Here is a 13,472-nt window from a genome sequence, read left to right as displayed (position 1 = left end):
AGGGAAACGCATTGAAGCATGAGTCCACCTTGCTCATCTGTCTAGTTTAGCTGCCACAAACAATTGATGTCACTGGAACAAAATGGTAGACAACAAAAGCCAGACAATGTCGACCCAACTTTGTTTGACCCATAGGCACCCATTCATTTACAGCCAGGGAGTTAATTGGACAGTATGTCGATGTGGAATGCGTCTCCTGCATTATCTATTTCCAGCTACTAACAAGGAACCTCCAGCTGTTGTTTGTGTAGCTCTGTGTATTTGTCTGTGCTAATTAATGAATCCATTAACCTATGACCTCGGACAGCCTTTGTACTGTTTGGTGGACATTTGAAGAAGGATGTGATGGTTCACAAAGTTAAGCTACAAAGGTAAGGGTTGGATACGAAAATGTGCTCAGCTTAAATCTAAATGGTTGTGGGATGAGTTTCTTAAACATACACTGGATCATTTTGTATGTACAGTATATGTATGTGTGTATACTCTACTGCAAATACAGAACCAAAGCACACATGCATAATAATGTTTAAAAAATAAAAGCAGGTTTATTGCAGTTTTAAATATCATGATCCATCCCAACTTCCATTGCATGAGATAGTAATTGAAATGAAGTTCAACAAAACAATTAAGTAATGATATAAATGATAGTATAAAAAGAATATAGCACACAAAAATGAGCAAGTAACTAACAGCTTGCGCACACAGAGACAGACAGAGGCAAGCGCGCGCGCGCACACACACACACACACACACACACACACACACACACACACACACACACACACACACACACACACACACACACACACACACACACACACACACACACACACACACACACACACACACACAGAAACAGAAAATTCTCATTTTCAGTCCAGCACAAACGACTCCATAAAGCCAGGTTTGTGGGACAAGTCACATGAAACTCTGCATAGTTGCAATGCACCTTTGCATTTATTTGTAATTGGGTTGGATGTTTTCTCTGCAAACCTTTGTACGCAGCAGGACTTGCATGCCACATCCTGGAAATCCAAATCCAACTTTTCACTGAATAAGGCCTAACCCCTCATTGATCTTAAGAACACAAAGCCACCTCAACTCATGCACACGATCGTAAAACCCAACAGTACAATTTATGAGACAAATGACCCCTTCACTTCTCTTACATCAATTAAACAGTCTGTTTATAACATTGCTTACGTTGGATGTTTCCTAAAAGGTTATAACGGTTCATTTGTCCTGCTCTGCCAGTGCATACAGTGCACAGAATGAGATACCACTAGCAGACTGATAAGACAGACAAATGGACATACACTACAACTGTGTAGAGGGAGTTTAAATGCGTAGGTCAGTGGGGACAATCACATCACATACTGTAAGAATGAGCAGCATGAAGCAAGAGAGGGCGAACATCCACTGGTTTGTGGTCAGTAACCATGTCACAACAATGAAAGACAGTGAAACTGAAGGGGGTCGTTGGGCAGTACTGCAGCTATTCCTGTCTTTTTTTATAGTCCCAGATAGAGAAGTACTCTATCGTAAACCGAGAGAGTCCTTGCAGAACAGTGTTTTGTAACTTGCCAGAGTGCTGGGCTCTGAGAGAAACTGTAAAGGGACTTTTAAATGGACCACAAAAGAGAGAGCATCTGTCCTTCCACCAACGGCAGTCTGTTTTTGTTTTTTTTCACGTTGAACTGTCTCAGTGTCTGAGGGTGGTTGGCAGTGTTTCTCTGACGCCCCCTAACTGGGAGAGAGGGCAGGGCTGTTCTCTGTGCTGATGTTGACCAGGCACTCACTGGACTTGAGGCTGGCCAGAGACTTGCAGCTTGGAAGGGAGGCCAAGGATCCACACAGCCCCATCATAGAAGTTGTGTAGTCCTTATCTGGATGGGAGGGAGGCATATACACAGGAGGATCAATGATGCATGCAAATATGCATGCTAGCCTGCTTGTGTGTGTTTGTTCATGGGTCATTCCACGAAAACAGATCATGCGACCACCGCATAACTGCATCAGAAGGCGTGTATGTCTGCTGTACCTGCTGTGCACCAGGCTCCTCCGTTCTGTTTGCCCTCAGTCCTCTGGGAGTCGGAATCTAGGCTGACTTCCACTGACAGAAGCTCAGTGCTCGGGAAGCTCCTCCTACAGGTGCACAAAGGAAAGCAACTATGGTCAACAATGTAACTGCAACCTGGTTTAACCACTTTCAACCTGGCGTTCCTATTTTGGACATGTCATTATAGGCTTCTTCTTTTTTTAACCAGATTTTGCTGTGCGACAGTATCATATGACTAAATATAAACAAGGCTAAAGTTGTTAATATGAGTGTGGTCTGTCCCAATGCAGAATGCACACACTGTTGGTTATTCTCTATTAATGTAATGAATGAGGACAGAAAAAAACTGGAAGGGGAAAATAATGTTTATCATTTTGTTACCCCAGTTATTTTCACCAAAGAAGTAAGGTGTTTTGTACCTGCGGAATAGCTTGTTGTCCACATGGTTGTTGTAGGGCTGGAGTGTTGGCCACTGGTTGACCAAGGGGATTGTAAGGTTTTTGGCCAAATGGTTAGAGTCACATGGAATCAGGCTTGTCCTGAAAAACACAAGGATCAAATGTAATCAAAGTCAGGTCTCCCAGCACAGAGCCACCCAGATCTCCCATTAATTAATTTTTGTCTTTGTCTTTTTCTTTTTTCTTTTAAAGCTTCTGGTAAGAAGTGTAATAATGTTTTGAACTGACCTACACATACTGTATCACCATAATTAGAAAAGGCCATACTGGTGGTCTGGCATGTTTAACCCATTGACTATTACCTGTGGTATAACGACATTACTGCCGACCATCTTCCAAAGCATACAGTGGTTTGATACATTTTTGAGGAAGCCTTTGGATTCAGTTCATAGCCGTGAAAATCTACTTGAAGCTACTTGACAACTGCTTGAGATGGTTCACCCAATATGCTAAATATAACTGGGGGTTATTCTTTGTCAAAGTTATGTTATCATTGTGTTTTAATACATTTTAATGTGTTTATTAATTTGAAACTCTAGCTGAAAATAGTCTGTCAATAAAAGTGTGAATTATGAGCAAAATTCAAACATCCTTACTGAACACGGAATTATGTTATTTTGAACAAAATATAAACAAACACAATAACCAAAATGTATGGGAAAATGTTTATTTACGACATGTATTGATTGACAATGGTCTTTTAATGGTCTTTTAAGGTTGTTACAAGCAATGAAAGGGGTGGTTCAATAAGCATTAATGAACGAGAGGCATGCAGATGCTGGCCTGCATTCTCCCCTCTCACGAAATGATGCATGGCCAAGAGGCCACCATCTTTAGGTATGCAATTCACATGCAGTTATATGAATACTTGTGTATTGCACTCACAGTTGCTCCTGTAGCTCTAAGACAATGGCTTCAAGTTCCCTCTTCTCTTCTTGGCTCTGGCTCTCTAGCTCCTCCAACCTGGCCTTCAGTTTCTTGTTCTCTGCCGCCATGTTCTTCTCCTGGGACTCACGCAGACGCACAAGCTCCTCCAGATAGCCCTGACAGCACATACCAATGTATGTTTGTGTGTATACAACATAAATACACACACACACACACACACACACACACACACACACACACACACACACACACACACACACACACACACACACACACACACACACACACACACACACACACACACACACACACACACACACACACACACACACACACACACACACACACACACACACACACACACACACACACACACACACACACACACACACACACACACACACACACACACACACACACACACACTTACATACATCTATCTGAGCTCCAGTCTTCTCTTTCCCGGGCAACATTAGCCATTCCATCCTGGGGGATCCAAGGCCAGTTCCAAGGCCAGTGTGGAGATATAATCCCCACATCTGGTCCTTGGTCTGCCTGGGGGCCTCCTTCCAGTGGGACGTGCCCAGAGGACCTCCCTAGGGAGACGCTCAGGAGGCATCCGTAGATGGCCGAACCACCTCCTTTCCAAGTGTAGGAGCAGTGTCTCTACTCTGAGTCTCTCCCAGGAGACTGAACTTCTCACCCCCTGGCTAAGGGAGACTCCAGCCACCCGTCTAAGAAAACTCATTTCAACTGCTTATATGCTGTATACTGTATATAGCTGTCTCCCTCTTCCAATGGAGAGAGGTGATTGCAACGATGTCTCAACTACAATAAAGATGGTGCTGCATCTAGTGGCCAATCCAGTGTGGCGTATGCTTCAAAAAACTTTATTGACAGGTGTCCTACCTGACACCAGGGTCTAAATTTCTCAATGGATGAATAGAATACATTCACTTAGTGTATGTACTGCATATGCCTGACACAGCTATATGCTGAGTCACGCAGTATTTGAGATATCAATAAATATTATCTTCAACTTTTCATCTATATACTTCACCTCTCTCTTCTAACATGAACTAATAATGCTATTGTTTCTTTGTTGTTGTTTCCTTTCTTGGTATATTTTGCATATACAGACAGGAATTTCTTCCTTTCTTTACTGTATGTGTCTGTCTCATGATTATGAATGTTTTTTAGTCTTGTGTAACAAATGAGTGTCTATATTATACTCCACATTGCTGTAATTCTACTGTAATATGCTGCCTGGAGAATGCCACTTCTCAAGGCCCTGAAGGGTTTTTACAGCACTTATCTCCTTCACATTTCCAACACAAATTGTTGTATCTTAATTGTTTGACATCTGAAATAAACAAACAAACAACACATCTATTGAGCTTTTTATTAAACCAAAGACGGCTGCCCACCTTCTGAGCGTAGACAATCTTGAATCTCTGCTCCATTTTGCGGCACTTGGTGCTCCAGCTCTCCTCATTAGGGACCAACGGGACATAGGGATGCTCGGGGACACTGTCGTCACTTGCACTGCTGTCAACGCTATGTCTGTCCTCGTCGTCGTCACTCAGGTAGTCATAGCTGAAGGTGATGCGGACAAATAATATTTACATGAAGGTTTAAAGAAAATTGAATTGAGAATTGAATAGGGGAATTGTGTGTGTGTGTGTGTGTGTGTGTGTGTGTGTGTGTGTGTGTGTGTGTGTGTGTGTGTGTGTGTGTGTGTGTGTGTGTGTGTGTGTGTGTGTGTGTGTGTGTGTGTGGGCAATACTATGGTAACCTTGAAATCCAATTTGTTTTGAAACTTAATACATTTTAAATGAAAGGACTGATACAAATGTCAATAGTTTAACCAGATTTATATAAATATGTAATAAGTATGTAATGGGAGAATCCCACCACAACTTGTGCTATACACAAATAGTTTATGTTTATTTGCAACGCTGCAGGTGCCTCTTAAAGGGATTTAATGGAAAAGGACAACCTATGCTGCCCTTGTATTAAAAAATCATGATGGTTTATGAACTACTTGACTGGGGTCCCCCAGGGCTCCATATTCTCTCTACGCCATATATCAAAATAGTCGATCTACAAGCTCACAACTCTGATTGGTTTTGTGTGAGGGTATAATTAAATGTCAACCTAGTGTCCCATTCTGTAATTGGACTTTGAACACACTGAGACAAATTCCTAGAAACTGCTATAACTGTACAATTATTATTTAGTCTTGAATCTCCAGTAAGAGTAATGGATCAGATCAAAAAGTGATTTAGCTGACACTTCAAGTTTTACATTGACAATTTGTGTTGTGTGTGAAACGGTGGCATCAGCACATGTCATTAATATTTACCTCTGTGTGAATTTCAAGTATGGTGTATAGTCAATCACAGACGTTGATTTGCCATCCAAGGCTTCCCCTTTCAGACAGAAACTGCGGACAGAGAGTACCATGAAATCCACCAAGAAACCATTGTCCATATTCAGATGGTGCAGTGCACAGACGAGATTGTGTGTACATCAATATCTTGTACCTGCATTTAGGCCAGGTGCTGGACAGGCAAGGCAAGAATCAAGGAGAAAAAGGTAAAACATCTGCACACTGGTTTAAAGCTCCCAACATATTTTATTCAATGGCGCAAATATATTAGGCAAATATTCAATATATTTGCCAGATGAAGACCTATAAGGTCGAAACGTTGCACCGTTAAATAGAATACGTTTTGAGAGCTTTAAACCAGTGTGCCGGTGTTATACCTTCTTCTACCATATTCAAATGGTGGCCATTTTGCTCTTATGTCAAACCTCGGGCGGTGGGAAACCGCACCTCGCCAGAGGTTAATGTGATGTATGAGCAAAATGTAAAAATGACCAATACAGTGCACTCTGCTAAGAATTAGCAACAGGAAGTGATATTCAAATAAATACGATCTGATCTGATAAAGATAAGATAAGATCTGATTAATTTCACAATAAAAATGCCACGTTACATACCTAAAGTCTATGGCTCCGAGGCCGATGAGCATCCCTGTTAGGACAGTAGCCTCCTCTCTCAACATAATGGCTCCTTCTCCATAGAACCTCCTAAAACATGAAGACAGACACACACACACACACACACACACACACACACACACACACACACACACACACACACACACACACACACACACACACACACACACACACACACACACACACACACACACACACACACACACACACACACACACACACACACACACACACACACACACACATACCCTTTTGACAGATGTGTAAAAATAACAAAAGAGGTGTACATCACGAAAACGAGATGATGCATGCATGAAACAGAAATTTCTAAATAAAATAAAATATATGTTCATGTATATGGAAATTCGCCAATTAAAACGACAATCAATCAATGTCAGAAAAGCGTGCTTCTGACATGACATGACTACTAGACCATATTCACACAGCTCTTACACTAAGGCAAAATGGACACTTTCTGAATATGGTCAATTAGCACTTGTCAAAGCTTATGACATGGTGAGGTGTGCTGGTTCTTCTAACCTGGTGGTCCTGCTGTCTCTCAGAGCAGTGGCGATGTACTCTGACAGTCTCTTCTCCATTAGAGCAACTCTCATCCAGGCTCGACCCTGAAAGTTCACACACAAAGTTAAGAAAGAAGATCTTAATGCTCAGTTCACTCGTACCCTTGAAGCTCACAAACAGGCTCTCGCTTAAAGTTAGTCAAGTCTTAGTTTTTATACTTAGAAGCACCTTAATAAAGAGGCCTATTGTCCGAGCTGCTCCAGTGTGTTCTTCTTCTGATATTGAAGAGCACTGGTCACACACACTAAAAGACGACTATCGTCTTTCATTAGAAAACATTTCAAAAGTATTATTGCAGAATAAATGAATAAGCAGATCAGAATGTAGGACTTGCCTTGGCGCTGGAAGTGCTGATGTTCTCAATGTTCTCAATGCTGCTGATGCAGCTATTTGGGACTTTAGCACAGGCCAGACGGATGAAGTCCCAGTAACTACGCTGGACATCAAACCAGCTCCCTGAGCCTGAAAACAGTAATGTATGAATAAATATCATTTATTTATTAATTACAATAACGACTTGAATACATTTTTGAGTAGTAACATTTATGAGTTAAAAGAACAATAGATTCTATTCTCCCTTTTTCTTCCAATTTAGTAATTATGCCAATTCCAATCACACTCGTGCAGCCCCTGTATCTGCTATCCCATACAGTTGGTCACGTGGGAGGTGCAACAGTTAATTATTTAATCAATTCTAATAAAATATACCATTTTAAAAAATAGCAGATCTACAAACTCACAACGCATTACATCGCAAAGTGTAGATTGGCTATTTCCGCAATTTTTGTACATACTACAACAAAGTATAAAATAGGGCTTAAACTGTAAATCAGACTATTCGCTATGCAGTATTTGCATTGATTTGTTTTTATAATTTATTTATTGCCGGTATAAAAAACACGCATATATATATATATATATATATACACTCTATAGTCTGTCCTTTGGACCTCATCATAGTCCTCATCATAGAACCTCATCATAGTCATTGCCTTTAAAGCGGTGGCTGAGGATGTGTTCCAGGATGGCTGCAAAGTTGATGAATTCTTCTGATGAGTCATCGATGGGCTCTGCTGTGTACTTCTCTAAAAGTGTCTTCACTGAGAACCTGCAGAGGATGGCGTGTGAGACAGAGAAGCAGAGAGAGAGAGAGAGAGAGAGCGAGAGAGAGTTTGGTTACTGGTAATCGAGTCATCACGGGAAATTCGCTGATCAAATTTATCCACAAACTCAAGCTTGTTTCACATCAGCAAAGGTCTGATTAGACTGACATCATGCATACTGACATCATGCATCTAAACCGGAAATGAAGTAATTCAGTAATGTTGCCAGCTGTCTGTAATAAATGAGTAATGCTTAGTATCATTAAATGTATGAGATCCCTCTCATCATAAAAGCAAGGGCAAGTTTGTGTGGATAGGATATAAGCATTTGGCTCACGTGCATTTTACCATGGCTCCATGTGATGGGCTGCTACCTCTACACTTGTGTATGGTGTCAACCTTTTACTGTGAGGAAGGCTTTGTAGAGAGTTTTCTGTATTTCCAAGAAGCCAATCCACTTTACCACACAGGGGTGTAATCATTCATTACATGTGACATGTCAATTTCACGAGTATAAAGCAGAAACAACCAAAGTCCCAAGACTGCTCCAGCTTTTGGGGACAAAACCTTATTTTACATGCAAAATGAGGGTGTGACAATACCCCAGTGTGACGAGAGGATCAGACCATATCCACACTCCACACTAGTATGCTTCCATTTTAAAACATCAGTCACCAACTGTCAGTCATTCAGTGTGATTAGAGAGGATCACACTGAGTCACTCACTATGCACATCATCGCTGTCAACTTCAGCATAACAAAGATACAACTACATTAACTAACATTCCTACTTCCTTTTGGAAATGAACTGAGCTGACTCATGTGCTGTGGTAACCAAACAAACGTAGCTTGAGTGCACAATTATGTCCTTAAGAGACTAAATAATTCAGGAAGTCCATTCGTAGAGAACATGCCTGTCAAATCCGCTTTGTCCAATGAGATGGAGAAATGTTGCGTGATGATCAGCTGACCTCTACTGGACATTTAGTGATTCATTGTACATATCAAATCTGTAGATGATGTGCACTATATTAGTCCATATAGAGCAACATATCTTTAGATACACATTTTTGATTAATATCACACAGCAGGTTATGGTTATATGATTGATTATTGTAAATATCACTCTTTTAGAATTGGTAGACACAGTTTGTTTCTAGCTCGGGCATACATACTGTATATACTGTGTACACGAACATACAAATGGCACAATAGAGACATAAAAACATGCGTGACATAATGACACACACACATGTGTGTGTGTGCGTGTGCGTGTGGATGTGCGCGTGCCAGCGTGCATTTTTCCATTAAGACAATGCTTATCTTAACACTGGCTCGGGAACAAAGCCAGCTAGGCAAGTGATTTCACTCTCCATTGTTCTCAGGGTAACAATGCCTCCTTCAGCTAGTCTGACCCTGGTCAGATCCTGGATCTGACCCTGGATCAGATCCTGGACAGTAATTTGCTTACACCCCCCTGGGCTAGCAGAAAGCAGGGCCACAGTACAGCACTCATAGGCTCACCAGCTGCCCGGCTAATAGGTGCAATGTTGCTCGCCTGCACAATTATTGTGTGTGTGTGTGTGTGTGTGTGTGTGTGTGTGTGTGTGTGTGTGTGTGTGTGTGTGTGTGTGTGTGTGTGTGTGTGTGTGTGTGTGTGTGTGTGTGTGTGTGTGTGTGTACTGTATGTGTATGTACGTGTGTGTGTGTGTGTGTGTGTGTGTGTGTGTGTGTGTGTGTGTGTGTGTGTGTGTGTGTGTGTGTGTGTGTGTGTGTGTGTGTGTGTGTGTGTGCGTGCGAGCGTGTGTGCGTGCATGCATTTGTGCACGTAACGGCGTGTTATACATGTATATAATATTCATGCATGTGTTTGTAGGCTACATGTACCGGAGATCAGATCATAACACAACTACAGACACGTGATTTGTTACATAATTTCTGCCAGTCACCAAAAGCCATTTACTGTAGTATAATGTTTATAATGTGGTGCAGATTACTGGGGGTTAAAACAAGTTCCAGATTGCCGGTTGTAACTAGGATAAGGGAAGGTGGTTGTCAGTGAAATCTGATTTTGAATATAATGTTAAGTATTGATGTATACTAATGAGCAGGGGTTGTAGAAGTACTCCGATTGTTTACGTGAGTAAAAGTAGCAACACCACAATGTAGATATACACAGTACGCATTCTGTTACAAGTAAAAGGCCTGTATTTAACATTTTACTTCAGTAAAACTAAAAAAGTATTGCCATCAAAATATACTTAAAGTACCAAAAGTGAAAGTGCTGCTCAGTATGCAGAATGTCCCATTTCACTGTTGTTGTTTTTGTTTTGTTTTTCAAAAGTTTCCAAAATTTGACAAAATCTTTAGAAAATAGCTGATCGACAAGATGCGACTCGTGAGCTTACAAGTAGATCGGCTATTTTTTTTTATAGACGAAGTATAAAATAAGACTGGTTAATGTATGTTTTGTAATAATAATCTAAATATACAAAGTACCTTGAAACTAAAGTGTTCAAATCATTAGCCTATAGTGGAATAATAAATAAAATATTTTTGCATCTTATAGTGGAGTATAAGAGCTATAAAGTATTGATTTATTTTAGTTAATGTAGCTCAAAACTGTACTTAAGGACAGTACTTGAGTAAATGTACTTATAGCTTAGGTACCAGGGGTGTAAAGTAACTAAGTATATTTACTCAAGTACTGTACTTAAGTACAATTTTGAGGTATTTTACTTCACTGGAGTATTTCCAGTTTTCAGTACTTTTACTTCTACTCCACTACATCTCAAAGGCAAATATTGTACTTTTACTCCACTACAATTATTTGAAAACTTTAGTCACTAGTTAATTGATTTTGATAATTATTACAAAACATACAGTAACCACTTCAGCCCTACATACATTTCGCCCATTTGAGAATAACCGATCTACAAGCTCATGGTCGCGATGCGACGCATGAGCTTGTAGATCAGCTATTTTCAAAATAATTTCATACATTTGAAAACTTTCTGCATAATGAGTACTTTCTACTTTTGGTACTTTAAGTACATTTTGATACCAATACTTTTGTACTTTTACTTAAATTTGTAAATTTGTAATGTTTTACTTTACTGTATTTCTACATTGCAGTATTGATACTTTTACTTAAGTAAAAAATGTTAGTACTTTTTCCACCACTGTTAGGTACTGTCCACACCACTGCTAATGAGGCCTTACTGCCTCTATGTCCTGGCTCCCTGGGGTACCATCTACTGTACGTCCTTGCTCCCGGAAGGTTGTCGTCATAGCAACCACATCATCACCAGGGAGGAAAAAAAAATCTCACGTCTCGTGATGCGTGATGATGACACCACAGACCACTCAACTCTCAAAAAGCCGGTCTTGGGAGCTTCTATTCCCAAAAATTAAGCCAGACATCGTTATTTTCCCACAAACGGTCTGGTGTGCCTCCCTGTATCCTTGCTGCCCGTTGTCCTTATGTCTGAGTTCATAAATAAGGACTTGCTATGGAATGACGTAAGCGTGGATCTCGTAAATACGAGGCTTTGACAAGACAAGGCACCACAGCCAACACAAAAAGCAAGTTAGTATTGAGTCTAGACACTACAACATAGCTATTGACGTTGCAATATAGCAAAGAAGACCGAAACATCAGCAGCTTATGAGATAAAGGAATCAGCATTATTAGGCTACGCTAAATTACATCGATCGCCCTTGTTCAAAACAAAAACGCATACAAAATGCACTAGCGATCAGGCCTTTCAATTTCTACTGAACTATTAGATAGATAGATGCTTTATTGTCCTTGCGGAAATTCGTATTGTACCAAGCAGACATCAGGATACAAAAAAAAACACATAAATACACAATACACAGACAGATCACACAATACATTGACAATACTACACGGCTCCTCTCTTACAGAGAGGAAAATAGAATAGGCTACCAGACCAGTCATAGTTCAAGAGGCATCACATTACATTTTAAGCACAGAACTGAGATGTTGTTAAACACAAAATCATATGAGCATGAATCGGTCACCTGCAGACGGTGAGCAGGTTTCTCCGCTCCACTGACACATTGCGAGTGGATGCCTTGTTTTTCGCGATATCTCCCATGCGAGCCATCGCTGCCTGATGCACACAACCTGGCTCCATCCAGGAGGAGAGCGCGGGACCCCTCCCTGGATCTCCCTCCCTACCGGCCGACGACGGTCTTCATGCGTCCCTCGGATCGAGATGGGACTGTCTGGATGCAGACCACAGGAAGGGGGCGGTTCCTATAGGGGGTGGATCCTATAGGGGGCGGTTCCTATCTGCATATCGGATGGAAGAGTGAAGGAGGCAGCAGCTGCTTTCGTAGCTAGCTACACTGTTTCCCAAACAGTGGGTCGGGACCCATCTTTGGGTCAGACCAATTTTTATGGGACACAGTGCGAAGCATTGCATTGTGAACTTGTAGATCTGCTATTTTCACTAGTATGGGTACCGGGGCAAACGTCTAATTTCTCTTTTGGGGCTTGAACTAAAAAGTTTGGGAACCACTGGTCTAGCAACTTCCCCTCAGCCTGTTATTGTTGATGCCCCACCATGGCACATGATGCCCTCACAGCATCAGCACCCCCCCCCCCCCCAACAGTGATAAATTGTCTCAGTCTGTCGCCTGACTCTCCTCCTCCTCCTCCTCCTCCCCTCCGTTGTTCCGTTTTCTCCTCCCTCTCTCTCAGCCCGCCTCATTTTTATTACTTCACCATGACCTCAGCCCGCATCTTGCAGATTATAAACATGACGAGTCACTATACAGGAAAGTAAATGGGTCACCGTTTTGATAGCAATTTGCTGAGGTAGCCTACTATTAGCGTGATGTCATCACACACACACACACACACACACACACACACACACACTCACACACACACACACACACACACACACACACACACACACACACACACACACACACACACACACACACACACACACTACACACACATGCCCATTGTAAAGGTTATTAGACCCAATTCCTGAACCCTGAGCATGCAGCCAGCTGAATTCTGCTATAATGGCAACCTTTGGCCACACAGTCAGTCATCAACCTTATGGGTTCGTGCCAGTGCCACTGCCACCATAAGTTGGGGGAGAGAGAGGGCCGTTCTTCTCTAGGGTCTGACTGGGAGGGAGCAGAGCCTTATGGCTCTGGGAGGGAGTAAGGCCTGCTTGCCCGTATCTGGGCCTAAAGATCCTACAGATAGGTCAAATCTTTGATTATCCATTTAAAAAATAAAGGAAAAATAAAGAAATAATTATACATCAAGCTTGCAGCTACTATTACATGGTGAATTATTGCATT

General features: G+C 41.5%; 1 protein-coding gene across 1 annotated transcript; it reads right to left on the bottom strand.

Annotated features, from left to right (window-relative positions):
- Positions 1 to 796: 796 nt before the first annotated feature.
- On the bottom strand, positions 797 to 12,348 carry rundc3ab (RUN domain containing 3Ab). The gene is made up of 11 exons (XM_080454937.1): positions 12,165 to 12,348; positions 8,007 to 8,122; positions 7,349 to 7,476; positions 6,973 to 7,058; positions 6,412 to 6,501; positions 5,771 to 5,851; positions 4,833 to 5,001; positions 3,403 to 3,560; positions 2,479 to 2,598; positions 2,042 to 2,145; positions 797 to 1,886 (listed from the first exon to the last, which is right to left on the bottom strand). The coding sequence occupies exons 1-11, from the start codon at positions 12,278 to 12,280 to the stop codon at positions 1,744 to 1,746; spliced, it is 1,311 nt and encodes a 436-aa protein (XP_080311063.1). The 5' UTR covers positions 12,281 to 12,348; the 3' UTR covers positions 797 to 1,743.
- Between the last annotated feature and the right edge of the window lie 1,124 nt (positions 12,349 to 13,472).

This window comes from Gymnoscopelus braueri (genome assembly GCF_963280865.1).
Source record: "Gymnoscopelus braueri genome assembly, chromosome: 17".
NCBI lineage: Eukaryota > Metazoa > Chordata > Actinopteri > Myctophiformes > Myctophidae > Gymnoscopelus > Gymnoscopelus braueri.
Note: the sequence above shows the minus strand (reverse complement) of the source record. Positions and strands in the feature narration are given on the sequence as shown.

Coding starts and splice junctions, on each gene's coding strand:
- rundc3ab (XM_080454937.1), bottom strand. CDS start 12,280: ATGGAGCCAGGTTGTGTGCATCAGGCAGCGATGGCTCGCATGGGAGAT. Junction 8,123..12,164: donor AACCTGCTCACCGTCTGCAG/GTGACCGATTCA, acceptor CATCCTCTGCAG/GTTCTCAGTGAAGACACTTT. Junction 2,146..2,478: donor GACAACAAGCTATTCCGCAG/GTACAAAACACC, acceptor GTGCACCTGTAG/GAGGAGCTTCCCGAGCACTG.